This window comes from Carlito syrichta, unplaced genomic scaffold (genome assembly GCF_000164805.1).
Source record: "Carlito syrichta isolate Samal-C Ts95f unplaced genomic scaffold, Tarsius_syrichta-2.0.1 Scaffold279718, whole genome shotgun sequence".
NCBI lineage: Eukaryota > Metazoa > Chordata > Mammalia > Primates > Tarsiidae > Carlito > Carlito syrichta.
The window spans coordinates 121,473-138,242 of NW_007223814.1; the positions used below are offsets into that span (position 1 = coordinate 121,473).

At 40.6% G+C, this 16,770-nt stretch overlaps 1 protein-coding gene across 1 annotated transcript in view; it reads right to left on the minus strand.

Moving 5' to 3' along the window:
* Positions 1-11,364: 11,364 nt before the first annotated feature.
* The window catches only part of C7 (complement C7), a 67,767-nt gene continuing 62,361 nt past the window's right edge, over positions 11,365-16,770 (minus strand). The window contains exons 16-18 of the mRNA XM_008052530.2: positions 16,107-16,197; positions 13,490-13,674; positions 11,365-11,987 (exon numbers count right to left, since the gene is read on the minus strand). Of these exons, the coding sequence (XP_008050721.1) occupies positions 11,806-11,987; positions 13,490-13,674; positions 16,107-16,197 (458 nt within the window). The 3' untranslated portion in view covers positions 11,365-11,805. The remainder of the gene's footprint in view (positions 11,988-13,489; positions 13,675-16,106; positions 16,198-16,770) is intronic.

Sequence of the window (16,770 nt, forward strand, 5' to 3'; positions counted from 1 at the left end):
TCAAACTGACAAGCTTCAACAAAGCAGATGAAACCATCAGGAGAGCAATCCACAGAATGGGAAAAAATATTTGCCAACTGTATATTTGACAAAGGGCTAACATCTAGGATCTACAAGGAACTCAAACGTGCTGAAAGAAAAAAACAAACAGCCCCATTAAAAAGTGGGCAAAAGACATGAATAGACACTTCTCAAAAGAAGTTATATGGGCAGCCAATAGACACATGAAAAAGTGCTCAGCTTCACTCATCATCAGAGAAATGTAAATCAAAACCACATTGAGATACCACCTAAAGTAATTCTCAGCAAAATGAACAAGGCTGAAGACATCACACTTCTAGACCTCAAATTTTACTACAAGGTTACAGTAACCAAGACAGCAAGATCCTGGTACAAAAATAGACTCATAGACTAATAGAACAGTACAGAGAGTCTGGAAATAAAACCACAAACCTTCAACCAACTCATCTTCAACAAAGCTGACAAAAATGAACACTGGGGGAAAATATACCATGTTTAGTAAATGGTGCTGGAAAAACTGGCTAGCCACATACAGAATGAAGCTGGACCCCTATCACCATATACAAAAATTAGCTCAAAATGAATTGGGGACCTAAATGTGAAATCCCAAAACTATAATAATCTTAGAAGAAATCTCAGGGAGTACCCACCTGGACATGGGAGTAGGCAATTAATTAACAGCCAAGTCTTCAAAAGCAAATACAGCAAAAGCTAAGGTTAGCATGTGGGACCTTATCAAGCTACAAAGTTTTACACAGCAAAAGGAATTATCAAGAAAGTAAAGAGGCAACCCATGGAATGGGAAAAAATATTTGCAAGCTATATATCCAACAAAGGCCTAACATCTAGAAACTCAAATCAAAAGAAAAAAATAGCCCCATTAAAAAGTTAGCAAAGGACATGAATAGACATTTATCAAAGGAAAACATCCAAGCAGCCAACAAACATATGAAAAAATGCTTAGCCTCATTAATCATCAAAGAGATGCAAATCAAAACTATAATGAGATACCACCTCACACTGGTCAGGATGGCTATCATTAAAAAGTCAAAAAATAGCCGGCCTCGGTGGCTCAGCCTGTAATCCCGCGCCTTTGGGAGGCTGAGGTGAGTGGATTGCCTGAGCCCACGGGTTCGAGACCCGCCTGGGCAGCGAGACCTCCTCTCTACAATCAATCAAAAAAAAAAAAAATCAGCCGGGCGTGGTAGCGCATGCCTGTAATTCCGGCTACTCGGAAGGTTGAGGCGGAAGGATCGCCGAAGCCCAGCGGGTTGAGGCTGCGGTGTCCGGGAGCGGCCACTGCACTCCAGTCTGGGCGACAGAGTGAGACTCCAACTCAAAAAAAAAAAAAAAAAAAAGTCAAAAAACAGCAAATGTTGGCAAGTTTTCAAAGAAAAGGAAACGATTCCACACCGTTGGTGGGAATGTCAGTTATTTCTACCTTTGCAAAAAGCAGTGTAATATTTTTTCAAAGAACTAAAAATTGAGTTACCATTTGATTCAGCCTCTCACTTCTGTGAATATGCTCAGAGGAACATAAATCACTCTACCAAAGACACCTGCACACACATGTTCATTGCAGCCTTATTCCCAACAGCAAAAACTTGTAACCAACTCAGATGTGCATCAAAAGTGGACTTGATCAAGAAAATGTGATACCTACATACAATGGAATACTACACAACCATAAAGAATAACAAAGTCAGCCGGGCTCGAGTGGCTCAGTCTGTAATCCCACGCCTTTGGGAGGCTGAGGTGAGTGGATTGCCTGAACCCGCGGGTTCGAGACCTGCCTGGGCAGGCGAGACCTCATCTCTACAATAAATCAAAAAATCAGACGGGCGTGGTAGCACATGCCTGTAATTCCGGCTACTTGGAAGGCTGAGGCGGAAGGATCGCCGGAGCCCAGCAGGTCGAGGCTGCGGCGGCCGGGAGCGGCCACGGCACTCCAGTCTGGGCGACAGAGTGAGACTACAACTCAAAAAAAAAAAAGAATAACAAAATCATGTCCTTTGCTGCAACATGGATGCTGCTGGAAACCATTATTTTAAGTGAGCTATCACAGAAACAAAAAACTGAATACCGCAAGTTCTCACTCATAAGAAAGCCCTAAACGTTGGGCATGTGAGCACAAAGGTGGGAACAGCTGGAAAAGGGCACCACGATCAGTGGGAAGGAAGAAGGGGCGGTAAGCGGCACACAACCACCCACTGGATATCATGTCCACTATCGGGGACAGAGGGCTTGTTAGAAGCCTAAACGTTACCTGCCAGAAATTTACTTATATAGCAAATTCTCAACGTACCCCCATAACTCTAAAATTGACAGAGAGAGAGAGAGAGAGAAAGAGAGAGAGAGAGAACTAGAAAAAAAAAAAAAAAGAAGAAAAATCAGGCATATGGGCCTAAGAAATAAGTAGTATACAGCCACAGGTGGATTTTCCCAGGGTCAAATACTGTATGCTTTGTTGATCTGACTCAACACTGCCAGATAAATCAGAATATATCCCTTGACCAGAGCCTAAATATATAGCAAGGGTGGATGAGAAATATAGTCAGCTTCACAACCCCATATCCAGGTAAACTTTTATTGTTAGAAGGGAAACAATTAGCAATGATGACAAGAGCTTCTATTATCAGTATGTTAAGGCTCTTGAGCAAATGTTTAGCCTACCCCTTCCATCTATGCATACATTAATATAGTCATGATTTTTCTCCTTTGGGCTACTGATATTGTAATTTTAGGTAGATCGTTATTTTTTTGAGCCTCTAAACTGCATACGTTGGTAGATAATTTTTACGTTTCATTTTCCTTGCATTGCTTGGATAAACTACTTGATCATGCATTTCAAACTATAATGTTGAATTTGTTAATATTTCATCTGGCATTTTTGCATCTACATTCAAAAGTGAAATGAGCCTATACTTTTCCTTTTATATTGTTTTTATCCAATTTGGGAATCAAGATTATATCAGTCTCATAAATTGAGCTGGGCAGCTTTCACTTATTATCTATTTTTTGAAAATAACTTAAATAAGATAGAAATTAATGGCTCTGTGGACATTTGATAGAAGTCACCTATTACACAGCCTGGAGATTTATTTTAAATGATATCTCTGATAATCATATCAATTTATTTAAGCTTGATAGCTTATTTTAGCTTTGTATTTCTTCTTATGCTAATTCTTCCATTATATTTTTTAAAAAACATATTAAATTTTCCTAATTTGTAAAATGTATTAGTGTATAGTTCATAATGGTCTAGTAATTTTATTATGAGTCTGTGTTATTTTATTTTATTATAGAGATATGGGGTACAAATGAGGATTAGCTACATAAGTAGGCTGCATAAAAGTGAAGTTTGGGCTTCTTACTGGCCCTCATTCTCCCTGGTAGTGGACCAGGTACCCTTTGTGTTGTCACGTGCCACTCACCCTCCTTCCTCCTTCCCTCTCCTAGCAGTGCCCAGCAACTGCCAATCCCTCCCTTGTGCTAATGTGACTAGTGTTCAGGGTTCACTTATGAGTGAGAATATGAGGTATTCAGTTATCTGTTTCTGCGATAGATCACTTAGTATGATGTTCCCCAACTCCATCCAATTTGCTGCAAAGTTCATTCTTTTGTTCTTCTTTACAGGTGTATAATACTCCACCGTGTATATGTACCACATTTTCTTTATCTGGTCCACTTTTGAAGGGCAGTAAGATTGTTCCATGTTTTTGCTTTTGTGAATAGTGCAGCAATAAATATGCATGTGCAGGTGTCTTTTTTTATAGAACAACTTGTGTTCTTCTGGGTTCCAAGAGGGGGATTGCTGGATCGTATGGAAGGTCAATTTTTAGTTATTTTAGGAATCACCACTCTGCTTTCCATACAGGTTGAACTAGCTTGCACTCCCAGCAACATTGTAGAAGTGTTCCCTTTTCTCTACACCCATACCAGTATCTGTTGTTTTTGACATTAATGATAGTCATCCTTACTGGTAGGAGGTGATATCTCATTGTAATTTTGATTTGTATTTCCATGATGATGATTAGTGAAGCTGAGCATTTTTTCATATGTCTCTTGGCTGCTTGTATGTCATCTTTTGAGAAGTGTCTGTTCATGTCCTTTGCCCACTTTTTAATGGTGTTGTTTGTTTTTTTCCTTACACTTCATTGATGTTCCTGGATGTTAGGCCTTTGTCAGATGTATAATTTGCAAATGCTTTTTTCCCATTCTGTGGGTTGCCTATTTTTTCTTCTGATGGTTTCTTTTGCTGTACAAAAGCTTTTCAGTTTGATGAGGCCCCTTGTCTGTCTCAGCTTTCTTTTATGGCATCTTCTTTTGGGGACTTGGTCAAGAACATTACCTGTGTGCATAAGTCTAGTAATTTTTAAATCTCTGCTATTTCCCCTTTTGCATTGTGTTTTTTGCACTTTCAACCTCTCTTATTTATTTTTTATTTATTTTTACTTAAGTAGCCTTGTCACAAGTCTATCGTGTTAATCTTTCTGAAACATAAGTTTGTGGTTTTATTAGTCTCTATTTTGTTGTTATTCCTGTCTTTTGATTTCTTTGCTTGTTTTTATTTGTAAAATGAGGCTAATTATGGTACTTATTGTTGTCTGATTAAATTTCTATAAAGCACTCATAGCATTTACTGGCATGTAATAAGCATTTTTCAAGTTTTAGCTTTAAATATTAATGTTGCTCTTTTCTAGCATTCAGGTCTTTGCATTCCACATCCCAAGACTGAGTTCCAATGTTTCTTCTTAGGAGAGAGAAGTTGGTATTTCCTATCCTGAGTTTCTTAGGACCTCTATTAGATCTTTGAGTCACTCCCACTATGATGTGAGAAAAAATGTCTCCCCAGAATTTACAGAGGCAATTTATTAGCTTGTATAAATTTACTCTGACATCTTCGCATTACTCACCAGGATTGCCAAAAGGCAAGCTTGTGAGGTAAGATTCCTCACAAACTCACTGAATGAAACAACAGGTTTGACAAAAGTATACAGCAGGGCATGGTCTCTAGTATAGACTGAATGTTTGTGTCTCCTCTCCCAACATTCATGTGTTAAAACTTTAATCCCTAATATGATGGTATTTTGAAGTGAGCTCTTCAGGGGATATTAGGTATAGAAGAGGTCATGAGGGTAGGGACCACATGATGGTGTTAGTGTCTTTATAAGGAGAGCAAGAGACCAGAGCTCCCTCTCTACCATATGAGGACATAGCAGGAAGGTGATCACCTGAAAACCCAGAAGCAGGCCCTCAACGTACACAAAATCTGCCAGCACCTTAGTCTTGGACTTTGCAGCCTCCAGAACTATGAGAAATAAATGTGAGGTTTTTAGGCCATGCAATCTGTGGTATTTTGTTGCAACAGCCTTATCCCACTAAGATAGTCTCCTTCTTTCTCCCATCAAAATGGGAAAGAATGTTCACTGCAGGATCATAATTTCCAGTCTTCATCCAAAGGCACTGCTAGCTCCAGCCACCTCTACTCCTTGAGCAGGAAGCAGTAATCTCTTGACATGCCAGCATCCCGAGGTAACTTTCCTAGGACTTAGACTTATTTGTCATGTTATGTAGATCTCAGCAATTTCTAAGCTTCCTCTTTAAGTCTTCTGGCTCCTTCTCTACCACAATTCTCAACAGTAATCTTCCTCATCCTCAATCAATTGTCCACTGGGAAGGTTAGAGAAAATCTATCTATATTCAAAAGAAGAAGGAAGAGAATTAGAAGAAACATACCAAGGCACAAAAGAAAAGGCATGCCTATCTAAGTCCATGTTAGCATTTTAGAATACCAGCCCTTATAGGTTTAGCAAGATACCACCCCATCCCTAAACAACTTATTAACTCTGCCTCTATCTTGTAAGACACAACTCACATGTAACATCCACAGGTTCACAGGACAGTAAAGAGGGCAGCACTATATATGGTAAAACAGAAAGAGCCCTTCCTGGAGAGGCTGAAAAGCCTTATCCACACATGGTTTTCTGCTAGCTAGCTGTGAGATTTGGAAAGTGACTATAAAATGGACATTTTATTGAGGATATACAACCAGTACACTGAGCAATGGAGTTCACAGAACCATATAAGTCCCAATTCTTACCAGGCTAGAAGGCATTTGGGGATCAGATCTCTTCAAAGCTATCTTTCTTTGTCACATTTAATGAATCTGTGTGTCATGTCTATGCTAAACAGAAAATTGTTATGTTATTGTGAGAGTCAAGGTACTTTAGAAAGCTCATTATCATCACACCACAGCTATTCAATCCTTTAGGACCACAAGAATCCAATCAATAAGCTTGCTCATAATATTGCATCTTGCCTGACTTAGAAGTTATTCTTGATGCTAAATGTACAGAAAAGAGAGGGAAGGGTTTCCAGACTCTCCAGAAGACTTTCTGGAGTTCAGAGTGGCCTCATATTAAATATTATCATAATGCACATGTAAGCTGTGTATGGTCTAATGATATACCAATCCTGAGCATTTTGTGTTAATTACTATCTTTTGAGGAAGTCAGGCAAAACTTTCCCTTGCTAAGAAAATTCCATTTCACTATTGCCAAAAATTGTTTTGATCTCTCTGTGTTCCCAGTTGACCTGGTCAGCTAATTACTTTGTAATGGGCTCTCAAGTCAGTATCACATACGCTTCATTATTTTTCAGTCAATTTCCATCTTGGACATCATTGATCTGTTGTGTACTTAAATCCCCTCCCCTGGAATTCAGTACAAGTCTCCTATTGTAAGGATGCATGGAAATAACAGTGATAACAGAGCAGTTCTTATATTTGTCCTTTCACAGGAAATTTTCCTCAGCTTGTGAATCAAGAAGAGCATTTTAATGTTCTTTCTTCTCCTACTCACCTCCTCATCTCCAGCCCACCCCTTCTGAAACAACGGCAGTCTTTCCATCTGGTCTTGTTAACCCTCGACTGAAAAAGCAAATTTTTCCATGTGGTTGATATTTTGAGTATAAATCTAGAGCTTTGCCTTCAGAGTCTGACAGGAATAAATAAAAAGACAAATTGCAGGTGCTTTGGTTGTCACAGCAGGGGCTCCTATCATGCCATCAGCTTTCTTGTCCACAAATGTGTGAACTGCCTGAAAGACCAAGGTAATTGAAAGGCAGGCATAAACCTCTCTGGTTCCTCAGATATTAACGGAAATTGCCTCCTACTGAGGTCGCTTTCTGGCTTAGTGTTCTGAAAAAGAAACAGGCCATTCTGTTTCTAACACAAATGTTGAATATACTTTAACTAGTCTATCAAGAAACAAAAATCTCTGTGGACTGATGTGGTTGCTCAATTCTGTCAATCTCATACTAAGAATCTCTCTCTCTCTCTCTCTCTCTCTCTCTCTCTCTTGCTCTCTCTTGCTCTCTCTCCCTCCCTCCCTCCTCCCTCCCACCCATATGGTTTGCTAGGTAACCCAAAGTTCCAGGGGTCATTTATCAGATTTCCTGCTTGCCATTCCACCTTCCCACTATAACCCTCCTTCTCTCCCTTCATTCCTCCCACTCTTCCTCTCCTTTCTCTTTTTCTCTTCCTTTCTTTGTCTACTCCTCTTCTACTTCAGAGAGAAAAAGAGTAGTGTAGTAGATACACCTGATTTCATCTTATAGGAAAGTATGCAGCATCTTAGCTTATCTTCATGTTTATGATGACCACTTGCACTAGCTATTTTGCTGATCTCACAACTAATCCAGTGAGTTAGTATGTATATGAGTATGTAAGTATAAGAAAACTGAATAGAAATAGAAAGAAAATATAGAACAAATGATAAACCATGGTGCTATGATTTGACTATGTCCCCCAATGTTCATGTGTTGAAACCTTAGTCCCAAAGACAACAGTGCTGGGAGATGGGATCTAATAAGAAGTAATTAGGCCACAAGGGCTCTGCTCTCATGAATAGATTATGCCATTATCACAGGAGTGGGTTAGTTATTGAGAGAATAGGTTGATTATAAAAGCAAGTTCATCCCCTTCTTGCTTTCTTGCCCTCCCACTTTTCTCTATTGGATAATGCAGCACAAAGGCCCTTGTCAGATGCTGGTACCATGCTCTTGGACTTCCCAGCTTCCAGAGCCATGAGCCAAATAAATTTCTGTTCATTATAAATTGCCCAGTAGGTGGCACTGTGTTATAGCAACATAAAACAAAGACATGTGAGGTTCAAAAATATTGATTAGTACACATACCTGTCTTGACCAAAAGGAAAAATGATTAATGATTCATGCATGGACACATAATAAGTTGTTACATAGAATGCTGAATAAATCAACTGATCAGCACCTGCAGATCTGAACAGGCAGTTACGCAACAACTGGATGAATTCACAAGTCCCATGTAAAGCTGAGATTAACCATGATCTGCCCACCTAAGAGGGGAACCCGCAATCAAATTAGCCAGTTACATGGCTAGTTGCTAGATCACCCACAGTTCCAGGGGTCATTTATTGAATTTCCTGCTTGCCATTCCACATTCCCACCATAACCCACTTGAATATCAGGAACCCTTCCTCTGTATCAAAATGATTATAAGTGTTTTGCAGTGGTAGTTGAAAGGGAGGTTGCATACACAATAGTTTGGATGGGGTTTACTAAATCTTAGGGCAATTATAAGCAGCACTTCATTTGATTGATTATTAGGAAGATGTGAGATGTCACAGGAAGGCACTTCTCAATGAAATTAGGAGACCTTCTAAGGTAGCTTCTCTGTCCAGGTAACTTGCAGTTTTGACATAAGTGGTGAGTGATGGTCTATAGGATGTGCCTTGGCTCCCGCATAGCTCCTTGGAGCCAGTAATGGTTAATGCACCAGCCAATCCTACTTTAACTCTTGTTCCCTCAGAGGTCCAGATGATTTTAATCTCAGCACTGCTTTCTCTCTTCTCTAAGACTCTATCTCATCCTAGCCCAGGTGACCTACAGAGGGAAGGGCAGGCAGGGGAATTCTCACCCTCCTCTATTCTCTTAATTTATTTTTAGGGTATAAAACAGTGCCCCTAGGCTTTCTTCAACGTCTCTCTACAGGTGTTCAAGAACTTATTTTGAAAGTTTCAAAACATTGTTAAAGACTCAGTGCTGAACGTGTCTTTCTCCTTGCCAACCTGCTGTAGCAATTCTAATTCTCCATAGGAAATTGTGAATGCCTCTGTCTGACTAGAGAAAATGTCAGCACAAGAATGTTCAGGAAAGAAAAAAGAAACAAAAAAATTCAGTAGTTCAAGGCACTACCACCACATTCACTGATACCCTCCTTCTCCAACAATTCATTAATCTTTTACTTCTTCTTTAGTAACTCTGCTGGAACCTCTTTCTCAAACCTCTAGTTGTTACATCTGTTAGGTTGGTTTTTTTTTCCAGATCTCAATCTCTGATAGCATTTAATAATACTGACCATATCTTTTATATTATATAGGAAAGGAATATGGTGATACATAAGCAGTAGGACTCTTAACTCCATATTAATTTAAGAGAATAAATTATTGGAAAGATTCTGAAGTATTTCCTCCCAAATGAATTACCTGCTCAACCTTTTGACTCAGAGTCTGCATCTGGGCCCGGAATTTTCAAATCCATCCCTCTGCTTAGGGTAGAAATTGACTCTGTGATTACCTCTAGCAAATGCAATTGAAATAGTTGAATGTTATTGTTTTTAATCAATGGAAAACTTCCTCCTTGTAACTTCCTTTTGTGGGGGGGAGGGGTTGGAGCCTCGCTCTGCCGCCCAGGCTAGAGTGCAGTGGCATACTCACAGCCATCCCAGCATCAACTTACTGGGCTCCAGCCAATCCTTCAGCCTCAGCCTTCCAAATAGCCGGAACTACAGGTGTGCACTATCACACGAGGCTAATTTTTTATTTATTGTAGCGTCAAGGGCTTGCCAAGTTGCCTGGGCTGGTCTTGAACCTGCAGACTCAGGCAATCCATTTGCCTCGGCCTCCCAAAGTGCTGGGATTACAGGCTGAGCCACCGAGCCCAGCCTCCTTGTAACTTCTATATGCTCCATCTAAAGCTAGATGTGAATCAGACATAAAACTTCAGACTCATAAACAATTCCTCATAGAAATCATCTCTAAAATTAAACATAATACAGATGAAACTATTCTGAAGAATAATATCTTTAATGAGTTTTCCAATCCTTGTCATTTTAACTGAAGTTTTGTTGAACTGTATTTATCAGTAGCAGAACAATACAAAGATAGTATTTGCACATAAAAGCATTTTTTTTTCTTTTTTTTTGAGTTGGAGTCTCACTCAGTCGCCCAGACTGGAGTGCAGTGGCCGCTCCCGGCCACCGCAGCCTCGACCTGCTGGGCTCCAGTGATCCTTCCGCCTCAGCCTTCCAAGTAGCTGGAACTATAGGCACGCGCTACCATGCCTGGCTAATTTTTTCATTTATTGTAGAGATGAGGTCTCACCAAGTTGCCCAGGTGGGTTTCGAACCCACAGGCTCAGGCAATCCACTCACCTCAGCCTCCCAAGGCATGGGATTACAGGCTGAGCCACTGAGCCCAGCCATAAAAACATATTTTAAATTTCACCTCCCACAGCTGCTTTTTTGTTTTGAGGAAAAATGAATAAGGATAACTAAAAGGCCAGTGCTTCAGCCTATATATCAGCCTGTATATCCCCTGAAAAAACTATAGGTATCGCCATTTAAGGAAAACTCTTCTCAAATACACAACCAGCCAATACCTCAGGCATGAACTGATGCTTCTTACAAGACAAAAAGGACAAAGGAGGCCGGGCTCGATGCCTCAGTCTGTAATCCTAGCACTTTGAGAGTCCAAGGCAAGTGAATTGCCTGAGCCCGTGGGTTTGAGACCCACCTGAGCAACTTGTCAAGACCTCGTCTCTACAATAAATCAAAAATTAGCCGGGCGCGGTAGCACGCACCCATAGTTTCGGCTACTTGGAAGGCTGAGGCGGAAGGATCACCGGAGCCCAGCAGGTCGAGGCTGCGGTGGCCGGGAGCAGCCACTGCACTCCAGTCTGGGGGACAGAGTGAGACTCCAACTCAAAAAAAAAAAAAAAAGACGAAGGGCAAATTGTAGGCCTTGTGTTTGACACATATGAAAGAAAAACCCCAAAGAGAAGATTGGATTGCGTTTGTTCTCAGACAAGAAGACAGAAGGCACTCCTGTGACACATAACATGATGCTCTGACATTTCAGAGTTCCCTCTCCCAACGAAAATAAGGATCGCTACACATGGTGGTGGACTCAGCTGGGTAAAGCATGGGATTACTTCTCAGGACAGAATTAACTGTATCTGTCTTTGTTCATTCAAGGTACCCTTTGTATTTGGTTTCATTGAAGGAAGCCAACTTCTCTAATCAGGAAATCATGTACCTTCTGTTTTCTTAATCAGTTTGTAGAGTGTGTTCTAGCCCATGGGTTAGATCAGTCATACTTACTAGAATGATAGGGCTGAAAGGAGCATTCAAATTTCTCTAGTCTAACCCTCAGATATTACAGACAAAACAAAAAGTCAAGTCCAAGAACACACAGCAAACTTGTGCAAAGGCTCAGGAATTATCTTCATCCTGACTGACATTAACAAAAACTAAAAATAGTATCTGGGTTTAGATTTGGAGAACAAAGGATCATGTTTATACAGATGTCTGGGAGTTAAGAAGAGAAATGAACACTGGAGAAGAAGGAGAAAGAATGTGCCTCCATTCTGGAAAAGCTGTCCAAGCGCCCGGTTACACAGATGTTTTAACTCTGCCCTAGCTGCCTGCTGGATTCCAAGCAAGACATCCAGGGCTTCCAGAAACTACTCGGTTTCCACAGCGCAGGTTCTGATGCTGGTGATGGAGATGCTCTGCCCTCTGCATTTCAGGGTTCCTGCCTCACATTCGGACATTGTCTGTTCCTTGCCATTCACATCCACACAAACGCTAAACCCTCCGTCTTCGCACTCTGATGTTTCTCGGCAGACACATTTGCTGCTCTGGGCTAGGAAAAAAAATAAGTGAGAGAGACTTAACAGCACATTGTGGAGGTGAAGGAGTCAAAGCACATTGCCTCCAAAGTAATTATGAGGTGATTAGAGAGCGATAGAAACTCCTGCCTTTCATGATACAATAACCTATCTCCTAGAAAGGCAGTAGGACCAGGAAGTTGAGTCATTTTACTCCACTCCGAATAAATAGGTTTTGAGGTTGGTGCCAGGCATTCTATTGGTCGGACCCACATGGGATGACTCTATCCAACTCAAGAGCTCTCCAGCCTGTCCTCTTGGATGCTGCTGTCCATGTGAGCCAGCAACTGAGTGTAATCCTTCATCCTCCAGACCAAGTGAGAAGACCAAGACCTCAGCAAAGAACTGAGAGTCGAGGCTCAAACAGAGGAAAAAGGAGGAATGAAACTTCCTTTGAGAGAGGAGACATGATATACAGAAGGCTACATTTCCCAAAAACCAAACCAGAGATGAGCTGGAGAGGCAAGGAGTCTGTGCAAGGGAATTGCATGGCTGGAATATACCAGCCAGGTGTCTTCAGAAGGAGAGTAAAAAGGTCAGTCAGCAGGCAGTGGTGACCACCAAACTGAAAGTGACCCAGACATGGCTAGAATAATGTATGTCATCTTCTGTGCTGCAAACCATGAAGGAGCAAGAAGAAAGGTGCCCAATGGGAATAGGCTAAGAGGGACAGGGAGTGAAGAACTGACAGAGATCCATAGATCACACAGTCCAGCTCCCAAATTCACAGACAGAGAAATCCAGTCAGTGACTTAGCTCTGGAGACCCAGTCTTTCTTCTCCCATAGCATAGCCCAAACCATGGGAGGTGTGCTGAGTCCTTGGTTGTATTCAGGATCATTATAAGTGCTACTCAGACTTAGCATTAGCAAATAATGAATCGCAATGCAAGAATGTAACTCTTTTTTTCTATTCTCTTCAAATCCTTCTGATTACTTCTTGGAGAAAGTGTCACCTTGGTGCTAGTATCTTTGTAACACCCCTCTAACACTTGCTAAATTCACAAAGAAAGAGCATCATCAGTCTCAGAGTAGTGTCTGGCAAGAATCTACAACTTTATGGTTGTTTCAGTACACGTATTTCCACAGTTACCTAATATTTATGGCAAGTGACACTTCCTCTTAAGGACATGATGCAAAGTCTCCATTTTTTAAGTTATTTTTATGTCACTCTTTTAAAAAATGAGTACATAATATGGATAATGCAAGGACAGAACAAAAGTCATGAAGGTCGAATGGGAATCGCCAAAGTTTGGGAGAACATCCCAACCATCAGGAATAGGTTTTCAACCTCTGAGGTCCCTGACCTGTGGCCCTCCGCAGGAAAGGGAGTGGGAGAGGGCAGTTCATTGTCTGGTCTGGGGCTTTGACATCCTCAGGTGTCTGCTTTGACCCACTACTAAACCAGAACCACATTTTTTAAAACCTCTGTACTATTACTCTAGCATTGTTATATTTAAAAATGCAAACATCCCTTACCATCACATTTTCCCCATAGTGGACATGCACCACAAGCTTTCTCAGCTGAGGCAGGCAGAGTGCAGCTGTCCCTACCAGTAAGAGTGTAATTTCTACCCTGACAGTGGAGAACATGCATCTTGCAAACTGTCAGAGGCAGTATCCTTTTGCTTCTTTCGTCTTGAGCACATACATCCAGAGAAGATCTGAAAATAATTTTAATGAGATTTTCATTCTTAAAAACTGAGAAGTGAAAAAGTGAGGCTCTGCGCTTAATGCCTTCTGATATTACCACCCACAGCAAAAAAAAAAAAAAAGGGACGAAAACTCAAATTCCCCTCATTCCTAGGGCCCAATCCCCTTAGTTCTTCCAAATAACCATATTTATATTTACTCTTCATTTGCCCACAATTTTTGCAAGCACAGATAGCTAGTGTTAATCTAGTTTCACCTAGAAGAGATCAGATACAGAAGATTAGACAAGAAGGCAAGATCTGCTAGCAACAGCTGGCAAGGAAGGAAACAGAAACCCTCAAAGAGATCATAGTCAAATGAAACCATTGATTGCAGGGGAAATGAGCTCCTCCCAGCACAGCAGCCAAGAGTTCATGTCCATAAAATAGTATCATCCAATAATTGATGACTCTAGTCACCAAGGGAAGATGAAACTGTATTTTACAATGCTATTTTTAAAATTATTTGTTTACAAACTGATTTAAAAGTATTTCTATAAAACATGTTACTTTTTTACAAGCTTTGGTGCTAAAATGATATATAGCTACGTAGAAATGTCACTATTAATAAAAAACCAAATTTCTGAATGCTGACAGATGAAGAAGCCTTACTGTAGCTTAAACCTTACACAACAAAGCATTTGCATTTACCAAATGGAGTCAGAGTCTACATTCTCAAAATTTTATTTAGTCTAATATTGCCATCTTTGACCAAGAGTTAAATTTACCTGAGGTTACTTATAAAACAGAAGCAAATGCTGTTATTTTTGTATCTTTTTTATGATGTTTATTTGCCTTAAATAGAATTATTCCAAACTGAAAGGGCTTCCAAGAGACCTTACAATACCACCTTGTTATCAATATCTGAGACCGTGAGATGATACTGAAACTCATACCATGTCTATAAACAACAGGCTGCAGTGCAGATAAACTAAATGAATTGGGAAAGTTGGAAAGAGGATAAAAGTGAATCAGAGTAAACAATGGTGTCAGAAAGTAGCAGCAGAGTCAGAGTATTAGAACCAGAATGTATCCAGACTGACTACCATTTAGTTATATTATTCTTCACACCAGAAGTTTCTATATACAATCACTGTAGATTCAAGACGTTGGATATGGGTCTTGATGGCCATAATAATTAAAACCAAGTAATTCATTGGCAAATGAGTGTTTTGAATCTTTAAAGATGTCCAGTAAATGGGGGGGTGGGGCAGATATCTCCAATCTCCTCCCCAGATCCACTCTCTACTCTTCTCTACCTGCCTGGGAGGCTCATATGTATAGACCACATCCTGGACTTCCTTGTGCTTTACCTTCATTGAATTTGATCAATGGCAGGACACTGGAGGTAGGAAGAGAGTGTATCTGGGGTATTTATTCCCCTGGCTCACTCTTGTGGAATCTTTGAGGTCCCTAAAATAAGAGCATCAGCTCCTCCTCAGGGCCATCTCCACATTGTTCCCTGTCTCTAGGTTTACCTAAATGGGCCTCTCCCTGCTCCTGCAGGCCTAGGCGTGAATATATGGCCAAGCTGTCACCAATTCAGGAGTATCGCCCCGGGACTTGTAGTTTCCTTTACTCTGTCCACATTTTTGTAAATGGTCCTTCTAAAACTTCTTGTTCTAATTTAACTGAGCCATCTGTATCCTAATGGGACTATGACGCAGACATCTAGTAACTACTTCAAATATCCTCCTACAATGCAGTGATTTCAAGTTGGTGGACTTTCTTTCTTTTTTTTTTTGAGTTGGAGTCTCACTCTGTCGCCCAGACTGAAGTGCAATGGCACATTCACATCCACCACAGCCTCAACCGGCTGAGCTCAGGTGATCCTTCTGCCTCAGCCTTTCAAGTAGCTGGAACTACAGGCATGCACTACCACATCCAGCTAATTTTTTGATTTACTGTAGAGACAAGGTCTCACCAAGTTGCCCAGGCTGGTCTCAATCCTCTCACTTGGGCTTCCCAAAGTGCTGGGATTACAGGCTTGAACCACCAGTGGCCTTCTTATAATGGAAATCTAGAAAAGATGCTTCAAAAATCAGAAAAAGCAGCTGCACTTTTCTCCATCAGTATTGTTTTAAGAGCTTATGTCCCAGGGGAATTTCAGTTCTAATTCTCTAAAGCTCTAAATCCTCAGGTGACAGTTTTGTGATTTTCCTCCATTTTAAGAATAAAACAAGCAGTGCTTAAAATGCCCTTGCTAGCCAGATTAAGATCCTGCTTAAAGCATAGCAGTCAGCCCTGGTGACCCAGGCAAATAACAGGCAGCAGTTGGACCAGATTAAAATACAAAGACCCTTAACCCCTTGGTAAGCCACACCTTCATTGACTTAGCATCTAAGAAACCATCTCATTTATCCTGAATAAACTAAAACAGAGAAATGAGGGAAGACAGAACTTACCCACATTCATAGGGCATTTTACAAACACATCTTGAATTCTGTAGTTTCTCCCAGCGCTGACATTCAGGCACTGCCTGTGTTAAAGGGGTATCTAAAAGAAAAGGATAAGGGAGACACAATTGTTAGGAGAGGAGCTTCCTCATAGGAAGCAAGTTATTGCTTGAATTTTTGGACCAGGGTCTGTAGTATTCTCAACTGCAAGCACAGTAAAAATAATAACAATATTAAGCATTGTTACAAGATATGGAGAGCTTCTAGAGACACTCTACAAACAACTGTGTTGGTAATAATAGCTACCATTTCTTGACCATTTACAACTGGTCATGCACCTTTTATACACTGGGATATTTAACTCGCCCTAGCAAATGCTCGCTTAAGAGATGAGAAAACTAAGAGCCAGATAAGTTAGAAAATTGGTGCTTGTTCACGCATTTAACAAATTGGGCAAGCCAAGAATTAAGTCCACAGTTGCTTGAATCTGAGGTCAGTAAAGCAGCTCCCTTTCAAGAAGTTGGTGTTTATAATTGTTTGTTGTTTGGACTGCATTTTGTCTGCTGTGTCTATAATGAGACAGGAAGCAGCATCATAATGACTTATACATGGAGAACTCTGTGGTACCCCCGAGGACATCTAAAATAACCTCTTACATGTAAATGTTTAAGTG